This window comes from Rhinolophus sinicus, linkage group LG01, assembly GCF_036562045.2.
Source record: "Rhinolophus sinicus isolate RSC01 linkage group LG01, ASM3656204v1, whole genome shotgun sequence".
Classification (NCBI taxonomy): domain Eukaryota; kingdom Metazoa; phylum Chordata; class Mammalia; order Chiroptera; family Rhinolophidae; genus Rhinolophus; species Rhinolophus sinicus.
The window spans coordinates 98499858-98520339 of NC_133751.1; the positions used below are offsets into that span (position 1 = coordinate 98499858).

The window sequence follows — 20482 nt, forward strand, 5'->3', positions numbered from 1 at the left end:
CGAACTGTGGAAGTGAGCATGCAAGGAAGTGGGGGGGGGACATAACAAGAGAGTCAACAGCCAGTGCAAACGTCTCAAGATGGGTGTGTAGGGTATTTGAAGACCAGTAAGGAGGTCCACATGGTTAGAATGAAATGAACAGGGGATAAGAGATGGAAGAGAAAATCGGATCCAGCAGATCCAGAATGAAATGAACAGGGGATAAGAGATGGAAGAGAAAATCGGATCCAGCAGATCCAGAATGAAATGAACAGGGGATAAGAGATGGAAGAGAAAATCGGATCCAGCAGATCCTAAAGGCTAGGGAAACTCTTTGATTTTATTCTGAGTGGATGAGACGCCATTGGAAAACTTCAAGCTATTCTTGTTTTAAAGGGATGACTTTAGTAGTTATGTTGATAATATGCTCAGGAGTGTCAAAGGGGCAAAGAAGGAAACCGGTTAGAGGGACTCTGCACCCTGCAATGGTCTAACCAGAGATGACCATAGTAGCAGAGCAATGAAGAGTGATCAGAGTCTAGATATACCCGGAAGGTAGCTCACAGGATTTACAAACAAACTGGATAAGATATGAGAGAACAAGGAGAAGGGTAATTGATCGTGTGCTCCTTACCTCCTTCTAGATTCTAAAATTATTTTGCCGGCTATTATTTTCTCCTGCAATTAATAATCTAAATTTCCTCAAAATAACATTAAATAAGTGTGTATTTTCTTGCACCTGTCTACCTGTGGGGGTAGCAAATGTTAAGATGAAGAAAATGACAGGGAGTCAGGGATGCTGTTTGAAACAGGATCGTCAAGGAACCAAAGAGCAAAGGAAGTGAGAAAGTGCCAACAGGGGAAACGATGTTCCAAGTGAGGTAACAGCAAGTGTAAAATATAGAGTATTCTCTCTTACATTTATCTCAAAATTGCAATCATAGCTATACATGCATAGCAGTTTGTAACTGGAGGTTATAGCTACAATAAAAGGCAACTTAATATGAATTCTGATGGATATAATTATGATGAAATTCATTATGAAGGATGGCAATACCGGCTGAGTCACTCACAAATACAGGCATAGTCCTACTCCTTTTGATTTTTTCTACCCACCTGAAGAGGTCTCCAAATTTACTTCTGAGGTGGCTACATGACACGTAGAGATCATAGAGGTAGGCTAAGATGCATCTTTCGGGAGAAGAACATTCTGAGGGGTTCACGACATGCTTTACCACACCACACAACCTGAGGAGAAAACCATGTGAAGAAATCAAATGCATATTTTGCTAATGTATATGTTATTGTTTGAATCTTTTAGAGTGAGAGTATGTCCATTTATTACTTGGGGAAGAAAAAAGGCATCAGAGTGTTGACCACAATCATTACAGCAACAGTAAATAATTGAGTAAAATACCAGTTTTCTATTACGATATTGAAATACTAGGCTTTTAAAAAAACTTCAGAAATGTCATTAACAACAAAAAACAACAACAAGAAAGTTCTCCACATAGAATGTATATATGGAGGAATCCATCAATTATGTTGCTATGACTAGAATACAGAAGGAAAGGTGAAGTAGAGAATCTCTCTTCAGTAAAAAGATTGACAAATTCAGTGACTTTACAAAGATTCTCAAATCCAGTCCTTTGCAAAGGAGCAATTCTTCTAATCGGGAAATCTGGGAAATCCATTTTCAAGACCATGAGCTAATTCTGGCATGAATCTGATGAGTGCATCGTTTGAGGTTGCATTTCCCGTGTTTATCCAAACGAGAAAAAATTTATTTTAGTTTATCTGATAAAAGAATTTAGTGACATTCTCTGTAAGTCTTTCAGTTCAGAAGTACCATTACTACTCGCATCTGTACCATTTTCCCCAAATCAGAACTATGGCCTCTTTGGTCATAGTTCATACAACAGAGAAGTAAACAAAAGTGGTCCATCCACGTATCCGATTCCATGTTGTTTGTTGTTATAGGGGTCAGTCTGCAATAGCTGGACTGTTATAGAGGACTCAGATTATTAAAGTCAAAATGGGCTTTACAAATCACCTGATTCATCTTCTTCATTTTCTAAAGAGAGCTCTAAGGCTCAGAAAGGTGAAGTAACTTGCCCATCGGCAAAGAATTAGTTCAAAGAACTAGTCCAAGTAGAGGGCATGGGTCTCCCTAGTGCCAGTCCAGAGCTCACTCCACTACTCAGGGAACAGGGAAGCCAGAGGGAACCTAGGCTGTCAAGGCCAAGACGGAACCACAAATCCCAAACACCACAGGTGGAACTCAGGACACTGTGGGAGGAAATGGTAAGGGAGCATCCCAAACCCTGTGAACTGACATCAGCAGACAGGGCCACCAGGCAACTGATAAAAGCTGTCAATTACAGCAAAAGTGTCACACAATTAAGGGGAAAAAACAACAACACAACAACAACAAAACTCAATCGGTTGTTAACTATATAAGCAAATAAATTCCAGAAATACCTAAAAAGCAAAGAATTATTTTGTGATTAAAACAAATAAACATTTATTGGGAGTTTGCTAGGTACCCACTGTAGAGCAGTCAGTGTTTCCTCCATTTTTTTCACTTCCTACAGGTAAGAAAAACATTTTACACTGAGATCCTGTATACTCATTCATGTAAGTATAAAAAAACTAAAATAATAGTTTTTGGGTAAAATACTTATCCTTACTATGTATGATGAAGTAAAAATATAATTAATATCAAGTATGATTTATGAACATTTAATAGAACATACATTTTAAATGTCAAAATAAATGATAGTGAAATAAATTTCAAAATAATAACAAAAAAATACTTGTCAAAACCTATTATATTCATTTCATTTCATGAAACTAGTGGGTTTCCATACTCAGTTTAAAAAGGATGGTATAAATTAAACAGCATGAATGAGCTCTTAGTTCAAAAAACTTCAGCAGTCTGGGAGATTTATTAGCTATTTGATGTTGGGCACATAAGTTCAAGCATTTCATTTAGCAGGCCTGCGTTTCAGTTTCTTGACTGGTAAAGTATTATTAATTATTCAACCCTACAGGGTAGTTGAGGGTTATTAAGTGGTTCTCTATTTCCTGAATACTAACATTAATTTTATCACATTTAAAAATATCTGTGATGTTTCATGGATGCCCCTCTAGAATGGAGTAGGAATTGGTTATATTACGTACTAGGTTACAAAACAGAGAACTGTGGAACCCAAGAAACCCATGTTTCTTTCAAGCCCAGGACGAAAATGGAAGAATAGGTTGTCCTTCTTTTTTTTTTTTTAAACTTTTATTAGCTTTTATTTGATGTGGAATTTTCTCCCGGGCTGTAAGTTTTTGTTTCTTCAGTTCTTCTGAGATATCGTTTTCTTCTGTGCAACCTCCTCCCTGGTTTAGGAACAATCTGCTCTTTCTCAGCGAGGACCCTCTCAGTGAGGCGGGGAGAGCTCGTGGATGGGTTAACCTGCCAGTGAGCTCTGTGAGTTCTGCTCCCCGTCTTGGGAGCTGTGCTCACCTGGCTGTGTCAGTGACCAGAGAGTCTACATCTAAACCCTTAATCTCAGCATGACTCTGCATTTTTAAGCGTGTGCAGCAAAAACTCAGCACTTTTTCTGGGCCACCGACCCTGGGCCCAGCCCCACTGTTTGGCCTGGGCGCACCTCCCATCTCCTCCATAATAATGACGGAATGGCACCCACTGCTTCCATAAGGTGACATCCTTTACATACTTGGTGGATTTTCAGATACACATACCCTTGATGGCCTCGGGCAGTTTCACAAATGTTCTTAAAGTGAACTCAAAGTTTCGAACCTCGTGATTTACATGATTTTGTGGGGTTCTCTGGGTTAAGTGAATAGTGAACCATATTTAGAGGTTACCTCAGGCTGCTTACGGGAAGAGGCAGGTTGTCTTTCCTTATATAAAGACCTGGAGAAAGGAGTCTAAAGTGGACACAAATGAGCTTAGTATAGGGTTTCTGAGAGCTCATTATACTTCTCAGGTCCCTGTAACTTCAGCCTCTAATGGGGATGATGTCAGTTAATTATTTAGACCACTTTCACTCATGGTAGTAGAGAAAACCTTAGCCTAAAATTCACACAAACAAAAAAACAACTAAGAATCTAGAAAGTCACTTGTGCTAGATTAAGATTTACCAAAAGAGAGCTTCGATTTATTTTAAAAGAAATTAAAGAAGTAAATCTCTAAGATGACAACGGATGCAAAGCTAATTTGTGTTGGATTCTCCAAATATAAACTGAAATTCAATGAACAAAGTTGTCATATAGTCACTTCCTAATAACCCATGATGCAGGGCCGCCCAGGTGGCAGCTGGCTTACATTGGTAGAAGTTCGAGGAAGGGAAGTAAGGCAGGAAGGAAAAGAGGAAGGAAGGAAAGAATTTTACTTTATTAAAAATAACATTTTGCATGCTTCCAACAACTCTTTCTTTGATAAGCGTTTTCTTGCAAACAGTATGCTTTAACTACGTTCTATCTTTTCATTGAAATAAATATCAACACTATTTTTCTCTCAAAACTACTATAATATTTCATCACAAATTATACATCTTAGGATGTGAAAAATTATAGTGACATTTTATATACCAACCCTTCGAACACCTGGGCTGTCTGGTCAGGATTCAGGATCAGACAGCTGTGGTACCGCCTGAGAACAGCCACGATGCAGACACACAGACCCGTCGTGTAACTTCCGGCCAGGCTGGAGGATTTCAGGAGCAGTTCGGCTTCTACCACACTCAGCTCATTTAGTAGCTACAGAGAGAGAAAAGACTGAATGAAAATGCAGCTGCCAGCACAAACAGGCAAATAGTTATTTTTCAAAATGAGTCATTCTAATACTGCTTGATCTCGCCCCTTTTCCTGCACCAGGAACATAAACATATACAACTACAGTCTCAGAAAACACACCCCAATGAATTAAACTGGCTTTTATTTTTAATCCTGTACCAAATTAGAGTTTTCCTTCTGTCTAGACATCAAGGTATATGCAATCATAAAGTAGCCAATATTAAAATAGCTAACATTTTATGGAGGTTCAAAGTTCTGGACTGGATTATTTCAGAGAAGAACATACCGCTTCTCACTCCCCCCACTCATTTCTCTTCTTTTTAATGAAACAGAAGTTATTTATCATTAGTTTCTTGTTACTAACAAAGCTAACACCTCGAACAGAGTAAGCGATAGAAACCAGCGTTTACTTCAATTTACTAACAACATGAGATAATAAATGAGCTCAAGAATATGTATGAGAAATATAGCAGGACAAATCAAATTATAAGATTTTATTTTTCTTGCTTTTAATCTAAAATATACTCTGTTACAAAGAGCAGATAAACTTTCACCTTTCCCTAAGCTAAATTATAAAAGACAAAAAACAAAAACAAAAAACAACCATAAAAAGCTCACATTTTAAAAATGACTATTACATATTTTAGGACCCTATTATAATTACTTAATTGAAAATTATGAACACTGTTGCAATTAATATGCTAGTTGAATATGGTTGATTCAGAATGTCTCAATCAATCAAAAATGCACTTTAAATTGTGTGGTGCCTAGTGGGTGTGCTTTTCTAAGGAGAGAAGCGCAGGGTCTCTGTCACACCTGTATTGCAAAGTCAATTAGTCCGTTGATGTTCAGTGCTGGCTCCATGAGGTCAAAGATAAGCTGAATATGATGAGCCAAAGGGAGGTGATAGGATGTCCCTGATGCAAAACTAGTGATTTGTTCCAGCACATTGTTGGAGATCTGTGCAAACAAAAGTGAAAGTAATTAGAAGACCAATATTCACATAATTGTTATTTTAATTTTTTTAAGGGAGAAATTTGAATTTATACGTGATTCTATTTAGGAGAAAGTTAAAACATATTTCTACAGAAACCAAAACATGTACACATCAACTTCCTTACTACAACTATAATTTGAAGAAATAAGCCAAGTTGTCATCAAGTCTAGACCTAACTATCCTAAAGGTAGAACTACAAACATTAATTAATTTCCAGGTAACATCTATTTGATTCAATGGATTTGAAAACAAACATATTTGGTTTCATCTCAATTGTGTGGTATTTTATTTCAATCATCAATAGATTTCTCCTTTATTAATAGCAATATAAGACCATAATATAACAACATAGTAAGTACTGCATTAAGGATTATTTTATATATTTTATAATAAAAAAGGATTATTACCATAAGGTAAAAATATTTTCATGATAAAAATGAATTCTTTCTTAAAACTGAACTTAAAACTGAATTACTCAATAGTTTGAGATACCTTCAAATATGTTTTAAAAACATATTTAAAAACCAACTAAGGCTACAAACATGTATTACATAAAAGATTTTAAGGAAATATGAATATCTCAAATGCATAATAAAACAGTTTTAAATGACTACCTGAGATGTCACTTGATGCTGATCAAAATATGAAAGGAGTTGAAGCTTTGTGAACACAGTCTCCAATGTTGGAAATGCTTCCTGCTTGTTCTTCCTAGCTTTTTGTCCTTCATCTCCAACTAAATAAACATGCAGTAGATACATTATTCTCCATTTAATAAAGCTCGACTTCAACGTTCTTGCTTTTCTTGAAGTATAACATACATATGAAAAAGTGAACAAACTGAATTTCTACAAAATACACATACTCAGGTAACAAAACTCAAACCACACAGTCACATACCAGAATCCCAGAAACTCCCTCAGGATCCCTCCAGTCACTCTCCCTCCCCTGGGGACCAAGATCGTGACTTGTAACAGCTTGGTTTGGTATTGCCCACCTTGAGACTTCATATAGAGAACCATACGATACATACATTTAACATCTGACATCTTTCACTCAGGATTATGCTTCTGAGATTAATCCATATTGTTATTGCAATTTTAATTTTGTTCTAAAAATGAATAACTCTCACTCATGTACAGTATTCCAATATGTGACCATAGCCCTATTTATTCATCCATTAGAGTGAGCAGTTTCTAGATTATGGCTACTGTGAGAAGCGCCTCTATGAACATTTCTAACTAACTTACTTTTAAAACAGGATGACCTCAACAAGGAAAGGGGTGGGAATCACCCAGCCTCACTCTGACATGACAGGAAACTGAACTGGCATCTTCTTAGAAGACTCACTATGATATTTCCCCCAAACAGTCTAATATATAAAAAAGGAAATTTACACGATTCCTAACATTTTTAGGAGTAGAAAGGAATTAAATTCCTCCACATTAATGGAAAAGTGCTACACTTGTCAATTTAGCATACAGAAGTTTGAAGAAAATTCCAATAAAATTTTTTTATAAATACTGCTATCCCAGAGGGACTCTTGTTCTTAAGAGTTGAAGGATAATATCCAAAAATAATTAGATCCTGTTTTTAAATATTTCTTAATGCATGTATTTACACAGACAAATCTAAAGACAGAAAGGAAAGGTTAGATTACATGATCTCTAAGGTCACTTCCAACACAATGATTCTAAGTAGTCAAAGACCACTTACATCTCATTGGAAAAGTTTAATTTTAGAGAACAAAGGTCACTTGACACATTTCTCTATTAAAGATACAAGCAAGATTTCACTGAACCCAGAAATATTTTGCTAATGGCAAATGTAATGGCTTGAGAAAGTAAAATTAGAAGAAAGGACATTTCTCTTTCAAGAATAAACAATTATAGTTTAAGCCCTTCACCACCTCGCACCGCCCTACTTCCCCCAAACAACCCCAGGCTGTTTTGTCCTAATTTCCTAAAGCAAACAAACAAACCCTAATATCAGAATAAATCAGAACTAAAAAGTGCTGAGTAACATAAGGTACAAAACTGTGCCACTTTTATCAACAACAAACATAACACAATGAGAAAGAACTAATAAGTTCATCAGACCTACTTGTTTTTCACTATGTATTCTCAAAGTTACAAATTAAGTGTGGAATTGTGCCTTCAATATAGCTGCTCACATGTCATGAGCATGTTCAAAATACCCAAGTGTTGAATTTTTCATTGATGAACATAATTGATCCAAGGCTGAAAGCTCACATCAACAGTCGGGTATTATGTGTTTTAAAACTGAAGTTGTTAACATAATTATTTAGTCCTTCCTGGGGTGCAGACAAAACAGAACAAAAATAAAATAACAGACATGAGGAAGTAGACCCAGCATGAGAATTCACAAACACATCTTTTTGGTTTATTTGTTTATGGGAATTGCCTTTATTTACTTACATACAGCTAACTACTTAAAGTCTCGTATAAAAAAGATGCAATTAAGACTTGGCAATTTATATTCAATTTCAAAGAAAAATGTAAAAAATTAGTGGTGGTTCTCAATGGAATACTATATTTTAAATGATATTTACATGAGTGATAATATCATTATAATTCATAGATTTTCCTCATCGGTCTAATTTACTTTGTTTTCATCACTTATATTATTGTTCTTTAGTTGCTTAATTTTGGCTTTCCTTTTTCAAAAATCTTTAAATTCTAGAAGTTGTGGCCTTTTAGAGATCGTTATGGTAAATTTCATTTCTGTTTTCAAAAGACGCACCATTAAAAACCAAAGATGACTAGAATCAAGGTAAATGTAAACTGAGGTTTGACCATGTTCAACTGGAAATATCGTAAGAGTTTTAGGCGATAAACTCCCCTAGGTAAGGCCTGGCTGATCTGACAATGCTCCTAATGAGTTCCTCCGAATCATATTTTTCTGTGTAGACAGAAATCAAATATATGCTACACGAGCTCTGTCTTCCTGCCTCACCAATTCTCATCATTTCTGCAACCAGTGGGCAAATTTCCATAAATCTGAAGTACTGTTAGCTAGCATCTGGTGAGCATGCTAGGTTTTAAGTAGTGACAAACATACACTGTTTATCAGAAGACAGCTCACTATTCCCAAATTAACACATTTCTGGTTGAATTTTATCTAAAATGAGGGAAAGACAAAAATTCCCTTTGAAGACGCCTCTTCACGGTGGTGTTTCTATTACTGCTGTTTCAAACAGCAGCACAGAACCACCATTTTCTCTTTGTGAGTTCAAAAACAAGAGCTGCCTGTTTCAGAGACTGATACAAAGATAGCACAGACTCCAGTCTGGCATTAGAGACTCTGTGAAGGAAGGAAGCAGACACAACAGAAAAGGATACCACATTGCTTCCTTCCCCTTCGCACCCCTCTCAGGTTTCCAAAACCAAACATTCCATAGGCTCTAGAAAGACTCTTTATAATTAACTTAGATGTTAAAAATGTATTACGGAACCTTCTATAGGACAGAGTATCCACCCTATTTTCAAGTACACAAAAAGTCGTTTCAAATATTCTTTGCTAGCTAGTTGCAGGACTTCTAAATGCAAACCATTTCCTCTTTTTCTCTAAGAGAGAAAAGAGGAAAATGACAGATCAACAGTTTTTCTTAGAGCACTTTTGTTCTTTCCAAGCTCAATAGTGACAGGCTGTGACAACAGGGTTTCATTTCCCTTCCATGTCTGTATCCCCTCAGGGAGACTTTGCAGTACAAGCTCCTGCACTGGCAATGGGGGGTAGGGGGGGTGGGGGGGTAGGGAACATGATGCAAATTACATGAAGGTAACTTCTGTTGTGCTCCAAGGACTAACCTTGGACCTCAGACGCCCTCAATGTCACATTCAGAGTGAAAAACGTGTTGCCCATGTGCCTGTGTGTTAGTACTGCTGGAGAGGAAAGAGCCATTTACATCAGTTATAGCTGGACTTTGCTGAAGGAAAGAACTAGATGGACAAGCTCTAGTAGTCCATCTGTTGGAAGTCTAAGGATTGGGTCCCCTGTGGGGAGGTGCATACAGAAATATTTATTTTGTACTGACCAGCAAAGCAGGGTTCCTAGAGGTGGCTCATGCCATGGGTAGGAAGTGTACGGTTTGCACAGGGAAAATCCAAACGTTTTTTTCCTTTTGTGTTTAAGTAACAGAGAAATGCACATCACTGGTAGTAGCAGAGTATATCTAATGATATCACATGACTGCTTAATAAAATAAATTTTGCGAAGAGTAATTAGGCAAATGTGAAGTGGATAATGGCAAAATTTCAATTATGCAACGTGGTGACATAAAGGCATCACTTCCCTATAAAAATTAGGTAAAAAGCCAAGGGAAAGAGGATTCCAAATAAAGAAGGCATTACAGAACAAAGACCCACATTTTGTTTTTACTTGAAATCATTTGGTGATGTGGGTAACCCACCCCGAGGCCTTCTGAAGAACAAGAAGGTAAGAAAAGCTCAGCAACTACACTTCAGGATTTTCAATTATCACACAAATATGAGCACCCAGAGCAAACTACAAGCTTGAAAAGGATGGTAAAGCATTGGGGAAACTTCCAGAGTAAGAGTTTTCCAACTCATTCTTCAGTACTTCATCTGGGACTACTGTAGAAAATTTGGGAAGTATAAAAAAGAGGAGAAAATAAAAATGACCTCTATCTATCTATAGAACATGCGATTTTAGTATAAGGATGACTATAAATGGAACAAAGACTGTAACATTTCAATGTGCTTATTCATATTTCAATGGGACAGTCACTCAGGAGAGGAAACACGGGGACGGTGCCAGGCACAAAGCTGATAAAGACCGTGCTAAGAGAGAATGCACCAGACGTCACAATAGGAGCAAATGCATTTCGGGTCTTTACCCCCTGTCTCTGTGGTGCTCTTCTTATTTAGGATTTTCAAAATATCTTTGGTAATCTTCTTCAGCTGATGTCTCGCTTCGTCACGCTCTTTGCCCACTCCGTACAGAAGGATTGTGCGCTGGTTACATTCATGACTTGAAGATTCATCCTGAAAAACAGAAAATGCACCTTGAAACCCTTGTTTGCAGAGGTGGGGCTGCATTTCACGTCCATGGAATGCACTAACCACAGCCTCTCCATGCTGGCTTGCCGTGGTGGCACCCCACCCACCGCTCAATTCACCTCAACTCCACTGGCAACACCCTTGTTTTTCAAGTTTGGGACTTGCTAAAGTTTGGAAAAAAAAAAAAAAAGGGTCAACTGACCTGAAGTCTTAATAGAAGCAGTTGATGTGGGCGTACCCTACAGAGTAAGTTTTTATTGAAAAACTTTTCACTGTTTAAAATTTAGCATGGTGTTCATTTCACGTCATACTATCTAGTTGTACTTTTCCCTAAAGATAAATATTGTTTCTTAGTAAGTTTGGTTTTCTATATACAGCATCAATAACTTTTTCATAGTCAGAAAAAAGATCTTGCTAGAATCAAGGACTTTTATAAAAATGTTCCATTTTCTTCCAACGTGACTGTGCAAGATACATGTATGTTTATTTCCAAATGGCAAAAATATAGAGTGCAGATCTCATTAGATGTGAGGTAAATAGCTGGAAATGCTAACGTGTTCTGACACCACCTCCTCTTCTGGTCCAGCTCCTCAGCTCTGCCCAGATACCGTGAATTCAAGCACTATTTCTCCCACGTGGGAAAGGAAATTATTTAGTAACAGAAAAAAATAACAACCCGCAAATAATGTACAAGCCACTAGACACATTCCTTAGCCAAAGTTAAATAGTCCAGGATGTGTTTTCTCTTACATCTAGTTTTAAATTTTTCTATCTAACTTTCTCTCTTGGATCAATATTATTCTCTACTGTTTTCTTAGGAAAATTTCCAACTCTGTCCTTCAGTCCATCTTCTTTTCTTACCGTTTGTACATGTCTGCCCCGGCTTAGGTGCTAACCCTTCCTAACAGTGTCTAATCCTAAGGAGCTTGCATGAGAAAAGAACATTTCCCAGGAAACACAAACTGTACTGTGTGCATTATTAGCAGTGGCCGCCACAGACCAAAATCCTGGAGACGTGGAGAATTCCGGTGTTTCATTTGGAGCACTGCACATCTGGACTCTGCACAAAGTAGCATTTCGCTTTTGCAGTCTTGAAATAAGAGCCTGTTTTCTGTGTCTATCACTTTCCTCTCAATCTCTTTTTGTCATTCTGTCTTTTTCTCTCTCTCTCCCCCTTGCATTCAAGGTACCACTTCTCCCTGCACTAGTTCCTTTTTAGTATATTCTACCAGAAATGTGTGCACCCTTCCAATCTGTCTTGCTACCCCATCCCCAAATTATTATTGTTTCAGGTGTTCAAATGTATCCTGAGTATCCAAATCTCCCCCAAATTTTCCAAAGACAGACTTAACCACAGGGTCAAGTCAACATAGGTAGTGACTCATACACCTGGCTGCACATCTGAACGACCTGAGCTGCTCAGTAATCGCCCATTTTTGTTGTTGTCACACAGCATTACTGATATGTTTCTTTTATGTCTGATGGGATATGCACATATGAACCCCACAAAGAGAACAGAAGCGCCCTGTGAAAATTGTTCACAACTCATGCAGTGCCAGTCACATGTGCTGGTGATTGTTTTCAGTGTCAGATGGTTCTAATGTAAACTTCGTGTGAGGGGTGATGGAAGGATGTAAGCAGTTGTTCAAAAACTGTTTCTAGAGTGTCTACTTACAGCACGAAAAGGTGCTAGGAACCCGGAGGATTCAAGGATGCCGGTCCTTGTCCTCACGGAGTGCAGATTCAGTAAAAGGAGCATCTGCAGAGCTAGATGCCCAAACAGAGATGGTGAGGGAAGGTGTCCTGGAAAGACCCATGTGCTCATGAAGCACGTGGGAGACTGTGGCTCCACATTGCACCAAACACAGCCCACGCTCGGGGTAAGAGAGCTGTGACTGCATTCAGGTCCAGCTCCACGGTCTTGAATATGAGACTTTCTGAGTCTCAGATTCTTCCCTGAAAATGGGGTAACATCACTTGCCTTATAAGGTTTTTGTGAGAATAACTAAGATGAAGAATGTGAAAGTTTAGCAGCACCCCCTGCCATCCATTCATATTTCTGCACTTGTACTTTTCTCGTGCACACATCCCATATTCACACTGTGCCACATTACTCAACATTTCCTAAAGATGCAGGGACACTTCCTTCCTTTGCTATGCTCCTCTCGCCACCTAAAATGTTCTCAAAAGCCTCAGTCTCACTTGTGCAAGTGCTACCTACAATGACAGCATCAGGCCCCTCACTCTGTCACCTCAGCTTAGGGAAAAACCCCAGCACGGGGGGAACAGGCAGGGGAAGAGAAGCTTTGGGGCGTTTACCACAGTGTAATTCACTCATTTTCTAGGTATTTCTTTAATGTCTGAACTCCCCACCAGACTGTCAATTTTGTGAGGTGAAACCCCACGTCTGTTGTATTCACATTTCTATTGTCCTTAATGGGCACTGATTAGGCACTTAACATTTCTTGGATACATGAAATAATAAGTAAGTGGACTGATGAAAAAAACACATGACTGAAAGATCCGGGCAGGGATGAAGAACAAAAACTAGTTTTGTAGAAAACTTAACCTGATAGTTAAGTGCTAAAAAAATGAAAAGGAGACATGAGAAGCAGAGAGAAAAAGCAACAAAGTTTGTAGGGTGTAAGCTAGGTCTTAGTAGCGGGAATAAAAAGTAAGAGGCAAAATCAAGTGGTGTCTGAAGGAATTTAGGAAAGGATCAGGTATCTCATGGATTTCAAGATGGATTCACTAGACAAAATGTTGGGGTGGGGGAAGAGTAGGTAATAAGGGCAGGGAGCTCATGGATTCACCTTCAGGTGAGAGAAATATGAAGGGTAAGTAGAAATGTTTTATATTAATTTAGTAGGTGGTTTGACATAGGGACTAATGCAGAGGTGACAGCTTAGGGATAAGAGCAACATGTCACTGGGAGGGATACAAAACCCCCATGTTCTCTGCGGGCGGCGGGCGGGGGGGAGAGAACAAAGAGGGCTGAGACAGAGAAAGGGATACATAAGCCATCAAATGATACACTACACATGTCCTCTCTACAATGAATAAGAACACCAGGTAAGTCGGGCTCACAGAAGTCGGGGAGGAGAAATTTAACAATGGAGACCATCAACAATCTCAAATGCGGTGAAGAAATCACAATTGATGTGGCCTCTCTGACTGGTTTATTAAGAAAAAACACATGTGATCCTCAAAAGAGAAGTTTCTCTAGAGTGGGGGGGGCAGAAGCAGGAAACAGAACTGAAGTAAGAGCAGATAGTGAAATGGTGAGAGTGAAGAAAGCAACCCATTTACTAGTAGCTGCGCATGCAGAACAACAGCTTGAGAGGAAACAGAAAGTTCTATTAGGATAATCAGTGGCAAACTCTTCATTCAAAGGTATGTTTCAAATAAAGTCTCTATAAAGGAATCCAGGTTGGAAGGCAGATAACTGGCAAAGGAGATAGAAAACAATAGCCTTTTGTCTGGATTAACTTGGCAAGAAATACAGGCACACCTTTCTAATTAACCACAGGGAAAAAAGAAAATTGGTGAAAAATACAGAGAAATTTGTAAGTGAGAAAGCTTTTAGCAGTTCACAGGCCCTCATATGCTCAGGGAGCTGGGCCAGAAGCAAAGTCATGAGTTGAAAGTTGAGAGTGAGGGGAGGGAATTAAAAAGCAAGAGCAGCAAGCACTTACTGTGTTTCCCTGAAAATAAGACCTGGCCGGACAATCAGTTCTAATGCGTCTTTTGGAGCAAAAATTAATATAAGACCCGATCTTATTTTACTATTTTACTATAAGACCAGGTCTTATATTAATTTTTGCTCCAAAAGACGCATTAGAGCTGATTGTCCAGCTAGGTCTTATTTTCGGGGAAACACAGTAGCTGGAAAAGAACCATCGGTCAACTGTGGATGGGATGGGAATGCCGTACTTGCTTCTGATGGTTAATATTTTTAGGAAAATGACAGCGGTCACTAGTCTTCAAACAGAAAGGCAAAGAGTTTTAAAAGTGACTGTTTTTCAATAGCCCACAAGATTGGTTTCTGTCAATGTCTTGTACATGTAGAAAATGTCCAAGTTTTCAAATAGCAATTTATACTACATGAGAATAAAGGCAACCCAAGAAAATGGACCAAATATTTCCAAAGGTAACAATGAGCTCTACTCTTTCAACTAGGTATTAAAACACCCTTACATTGCATAGTTGTAAGTAATATTAATGATTGGCCATCAGTACTAAAGAATTACTCTATTATTGATTCTCTGAAGGACACATTTACTGGGCAGCAGAAGGAACCAACTGGAGAATCCTGGGACATCCAATCATCCCTTTCGTGCCAGCCCACTTCTGTCTCTGGGAGGAACAGCTCATCTTCCCTGTAAACGAAGTTCTGAAAACCTCATCCTCCAGGTCAGTTACTTTCTTTCTCCAGATAATATATCACGAAGACATAATTGATAAGGAACTGGGAGGATGCATGTCCAAATATCCTGGAAGGCCTCTTATATACAGACATCAAAATACGTCTCTTGAGCCAAATATCCTTAGAAGGAAAAATTGAAGTTATTGAATTGAAGTCTGCTTTAAGTCATGTTCATTTCTTTAAATAAGTGGTTAGAAACATTGCCAAAATACGTGTGCGTTCACAAAGATGTGACAACGGTGGTGAGATGACCAGAGCTCTGTACTCTCCTTATTCATATTTTCTGATATTTGTACAGTGACCCAATAATTGTAGAATTTTAAAATCAATAATGTTCTTCTTAAAGGGAAATAAAAATCCCACTCTGAATGTGCTTCCTTTTCTTCCAAGCACTAATGGAAAACATAAAGTCGATGCAATTGTCCTGATAAAAACAAAATACAACATTCAGACCTCCCAACACTCTTCAATTTTGTATGTTTAAATATGTAAATGTAAACCCAGTATACATGATAAAGTAACCTGCAAACAGCATCCTACCTCATCTCCAAAAAAGTAGTAAAAAACACTTTTTTAAAAACAATGAATTTATTTACATAAAATTTTTATTTTAGCTAACCCATCAACATAAAGAACTCTTAAAAGAGGCCTTCAAGCATGACTTCTTTTAGCTGAATTCTTCAATATACCACATTATTCTGTTTGGAAAAAAATAACTTCCAATAAACGTTACATCGATAAAAAGCCCTGGACTGGGTGGGTGGAAGAAGGCTAGGGAAGCTGTGCTACGGTAACAAGAAAGTAGCAGCTTTTTCTCCTTGGTCACTCCACATGAGTTGGAGTAAATTTTTCAAGAAATCAAGAAAATAGCAGACTCCTTTAATTTGATTTGTATAAGAAATTTTTGTTCTACAATAGTTTATACGCCACGGTATGGCTGAAATGGGGCGTTTACCCGATACACTCGGGGCATCCTAGGAGCATAATGGGAGTCAAGGGGTTTGACTAAATGTATTAGTTCTCTGCTTTCAAGCAAAACACTGCAGACAGGGATGAGAAACAGTTGGATGAGCAGAGCAGCGAGTATTCTCTTTTATTAGTCATCCCAACACCCAAGTTTCCTTACTTTGGGGATTTGTCTTACGTCTCACCTAAATTTCTGTACTCTGAGAGGTGAAGCCAAGCTGGATGATTGACATAAGCAATACCTGACTTAAAATGCAGGTGTTCAATCAAAACATTCACTGATGTCAAAATGACCACATTTAGAAACCATGAAATTTTAGAAGTAAAACAGCCTAGAAGCTCCATCATCCTGCCCCACCTGGTTCCACAGGGACTACAGGGTGCTACCATTTCAGGACATGGCCCTCTGGGGTGAGCGGAATCTCATTCCTAGTAAATATTTTCAGATAAGCTGACAACCTTGAACAGACTTATCAAAATAAATCAGCCAATTAAACCACCTGCATGTAAAAATTCGGGGGTATATGTTTATTTTTCTAAGTCATCTCAGGCGTAGAAAAATCAATAATCTAATCAATCAACGCTAGTCCTGGTCTCAATAGTAATACATATAATTACAAACTGCATGTGTTGTTTAATGAGAGGTCAAAGTGCAAAACTTGCTCTAAATCTATTCGTTTGATAATACATACTTTTGCAACCTAAGACATTTCTCACTTAAAAGATTTTAGTGACTTTCAGGGTCAAGTGGTCTAAATGGGTAATTGGCAATGATTCACCTGAGAAATTATTAGCAGAGAAGGTTCACAGACAGGTGAGGTTTTGAGTTAAAACCAGAGGAAAGAAAAAGTTCATGTAGATCAAGGGTTGAAGCCTTTCCTTTCCCCTTCAGATCCCGTATTCATAGCCCTCTAGGAATCTGAAAATACAAATTCTCAATAGAGCATGTGATTTAAGTATCCTGAATTAGTGTTCCTTTGGTATAACACATTAATTTGTTGAAAATAGTAACGATCTTTCTCACAAGTCTTGTTTCATCTGAAGGCCTTAGAAACACTTTATAAACAAACTGTAGAGTTTACAATTTGTTGTAAGGGCAAGTGTGACTCCTATTTTCTTGAAAGAAGTGCAGCCATTTCATTCATGGTGTTGGGTTGTGGAGACAGCGCCTTGGGGAAGGTTTGCAGGTGCACAGTGAGCACAAATGCAGGGTCTGGGGTCAGAGGCCACGGGCTGGGAACTACATCTCTAATTAATTCATTGCTCTGCTCCTCAGCTTCTCTCATCCAGAGAATGGAAACAATATGAATATCTACTTCAGAGAGTGGTTGAGATCATAAAACAAGTTCGTTCGTGACAGTAAGAATTCAAACATCAGCTATTATTATTCTGAAGTATACGGAGCATGAAAGCTCTGTCAAAGTATAATTCTGTGTCTCCAAATCAACAAGTAATTTCAGATTATAACTACAATAGTCAAATTGTAAAATAAAAATAACTTAATACCCACTTTTCCAAGAGTTTAATATCAAACTGACACTTCTAGATAACTAACGGATCAAATCATTATGTAACTGAAATTCCCAAATGAAATGACTCAAGTTCATAGCTTGATTTCAAATTTTTATTGCCAACAAAACTCTTGTGTCGATTTACATCAGTGGCGCTCAAACTTGAATGTGCATGAGCATCACCTGGAAGGCTCATTAACATACAGCTGCGGGTGCACCCCCGAGTTTCTGACTCACTGGGGCTACGTTTGGTGCCCAAGAACGTGCATTTCCCACGTCTTCTCAGTGAAGCCTCACTGATGTTCTGCACTTTGAGAACCATTGTTGAAGATAAACAAATACAGATACAGACATATGCAAAACACGGAAGAAAGAAATAACCAAAACATATGTTCATAGCAAAGGCATCCAAGCAGCCAGTGGTTCTACTGGTAACAGGAGACTATACTTTAAAAAACTGTGTGTGTGTGTGTGTGTGTGTGTGTGTGCGCGTGCACATGCCCACAATAACATTTATATCCAAGTAGTAGTGATACGAGGATCTCTTTATTTAACGATGTATTTCCCCCAAAGCAAAAGCTAGGTTAAAAGGAAAAAAAATTTGTTTATATGTAAATTCTAGTCAAGAAAAACATGAAAGACACATTATAAAATAAGCCTGGCAATGGATACAACTGCTTTTTCTTTCTAATGTAATTTTGGAATCTTATCATTTATAATGGGAGGAAACTGTTTCGCCTACAAAGAGTTGATCAAACACAGATTTAAAATAATGACATGATTAGCCAGGAAAAAACAAAGAGCAAGAGACTTAACATCCCTAACAAGCGCACATTTCAAGTTAATGCAATTACTTATTAAAATATAATATATCACCCAAGTTGAGAACAATATGTTTTCAGGTAAATAATCATCTGAGAAAGCAAGCTTGCAACCTTCTCCAGGAAGCACACTTCGAAAGGCTTGGATTTATCATTTGCATGGAAAATAACCAAAATAACTCATAAATAAATAACTCATAAATAAAAAAAATTCATAAATAAAGTATCAACTCTATGGCAGATTTCAGTAAAAAGCTGCAAGATTTTAATTTGCTTTTTAAAAGATGACTTTTTCCCCACCCTGCCCCACGTTTCCCAAGGAAATAAAAGCAGAAGTCATACAAGGGACCAGACGGAAATCCAGTGTCTGCAGAACTTTGAGTCCGGAGCATTTGAAGGTAATTTCTGATTGTGAAGTCCTCTCTTCCTCTCTCTCGCTCTATTTCTCTCTAGCACCCTCAAGACTTTACTGATGAAAACTCAGCAAATTATCATAAAGAGTTTTAACAACTAAGCTAAGACATCAAAAAGGAAAATACCAGATGCCACTCTGCAGGCTGAAGTAACTACCACTTACTGGATACATTCAAATCCTTCAGAATCGACAGAGTAACCAGGTAACTTTATATCTAGAAGTATATGACAAATATAGGCACTAACACAATGATGTACGCGTGAATTTTCTCAAGTTTGCTTAAAATTGGAAACCTTTAATAACTATCAATGTAAGCACTTATTTGGAATAAAAAATTAAATATAAGCCACATTAATGGTGTCAGAGATAAACATTTACTTCTTCATTAAAAATATAATTTATACAGAGCATGGAAATAAAATACAAATGGTCTCACTTATTTTACCTTGAATGTAAAATGAGATTTACATATACAGGGAGCTGAAATTCTCAGTAGCAAGAATATTTGTTAAATGGGGTCTAGTTATAGTCTATGCAAAATGAGCATTCCCAAAGTAGAATTTTCAAAACTACCAGAGAATACACAACTAAAAGCAAATAGCAGTAGCAAGGAAAATAAAAATCAGTTCTGGTATCAATTAAATACTGTTTTTTGCTGGTTTAAGTTAAACAGGTGAGGAGCTATTGAAAATTGACATAGTTGTGATAACATGAATCTTAATTGTTTTACTTTCAGTAACTAAAGGATAAAAAACATTAATTCCATTGACATTTTGGGGAAGTTAGTGCTACCATTATTTGTCATATTTAAATCTTTCACATGGAAGCTTTTTCAAAAATTTAGCTATTTGTACTTTTAACATTACAGTGTCTTCTATTTAGGAACAATATTTTATGTAGAATCAATTCCATTGTCTTTGATGAAATAAAACGTTTTCAAATTTCACTTTTAAATTCCAACTTAGATGCCAGATAATGTATTCAAGTGAAGTCTTAGTTTCCATTTTAGCCACCCATTGGGGTAGAATAACCTATGGAACCAGACATGGACACCGTTTTGATGTATTATTTTAGCTACCACTGTATTCCCTATAAGCCTAGTAATCATCTCCGGCTGTTTTGACGAATGCCAGCTGATGACCACATACAGAAGCCATTTCTTAATTTTTTTTACTGTTTTAAAATTTGTACTGAATCATATTCAATAAAATGTATGCAAAAACTTCGAATATACTGAGCGTAGTTGGAAATGAGATGTACATGGGTTAAAATAATTGGAGCTAAAGAATGAGTCCCTGTGAGGCTGATTTTTGAATGGAGGACAGCAATACAAAGGCAGAAATAGCCTCTAGGTATAAGAGAAATTTTTATTTCTGATTCAGTATTTTATTTAACAATAAATTTCCAATGAGTGATTTTATTATACAAATTTCTTTACACTTTTAAAAATTCTGATAGACAATTATCAGTCATTCCTTCTTAAAACCCTTTGATGGTACCAGAGTAAATGAAATCCAGG

The 20482-nt window shown here is 37.5% G+C and overlaps 2 protein-coding genes across 20 annotated transcripts in view; one reads left to right on the plus strand and one right to left on the minus strand.

Annotated features, from left to right (window-relative positions):
- The window catches only part of MED12L (mediator complex subunit 12L), a 313410-nt gene that overhangs the window by 68336 nt on the left and 224592 nt on the right, over positions 1–20482 (minus strand). For all 14 annotated transcript variants that reach the window (XM_074333588.1, XM_074333592.1, XM_074333601.1 and 11 more), the window contains 5 exons: positions 10662–10809; positions 6400–6518; positions 5605–5748; positions 4589–4752; positions 1096–1227 (listed from right to left, as the gene is read on the minus strand). In XM_074333588.1, the coding sequence (XP_074189689.1) occupies positions 1096–1227; positions 4589–4752; positions 5605–5748; positions 6400–6518; positions 10662–10809 (707 nt within the window). The remainder of the gene's footprint in view (positions 1–1095; positions 1228–4588; positions 4753–5604; positions 5749–6399; positions 6519–10661; positions 10810–20482) is intronic.
- Positions 1–20482, plus strand: part of P2RY12 (purinergic receptor P2Y12) — a 48966-nt gene that overhangs the window by 24974 nt on the left and 3510 nt on the right. Inside the window, exons 2-4 of one of the 6 annotated variants that reach the window (XM_074333660.1) lie at positions 10726–11070; positions 15096–15237; positions 18869–19165. The gene's annotated coding sequence lies outside the window, so the exon portion shown is untranslated. Of the gene's footprint in view, positions 1–10725; positions 11071–14082; positions 14218–15095; positions 15238–18868; positions 19166–20482 lie in introns of those variants that run through there. The other 5 variants (XM_074333668.1, XM_019748872.2, XM_019748871.2 and 2 more) reach the window with 5 other exon arrangements.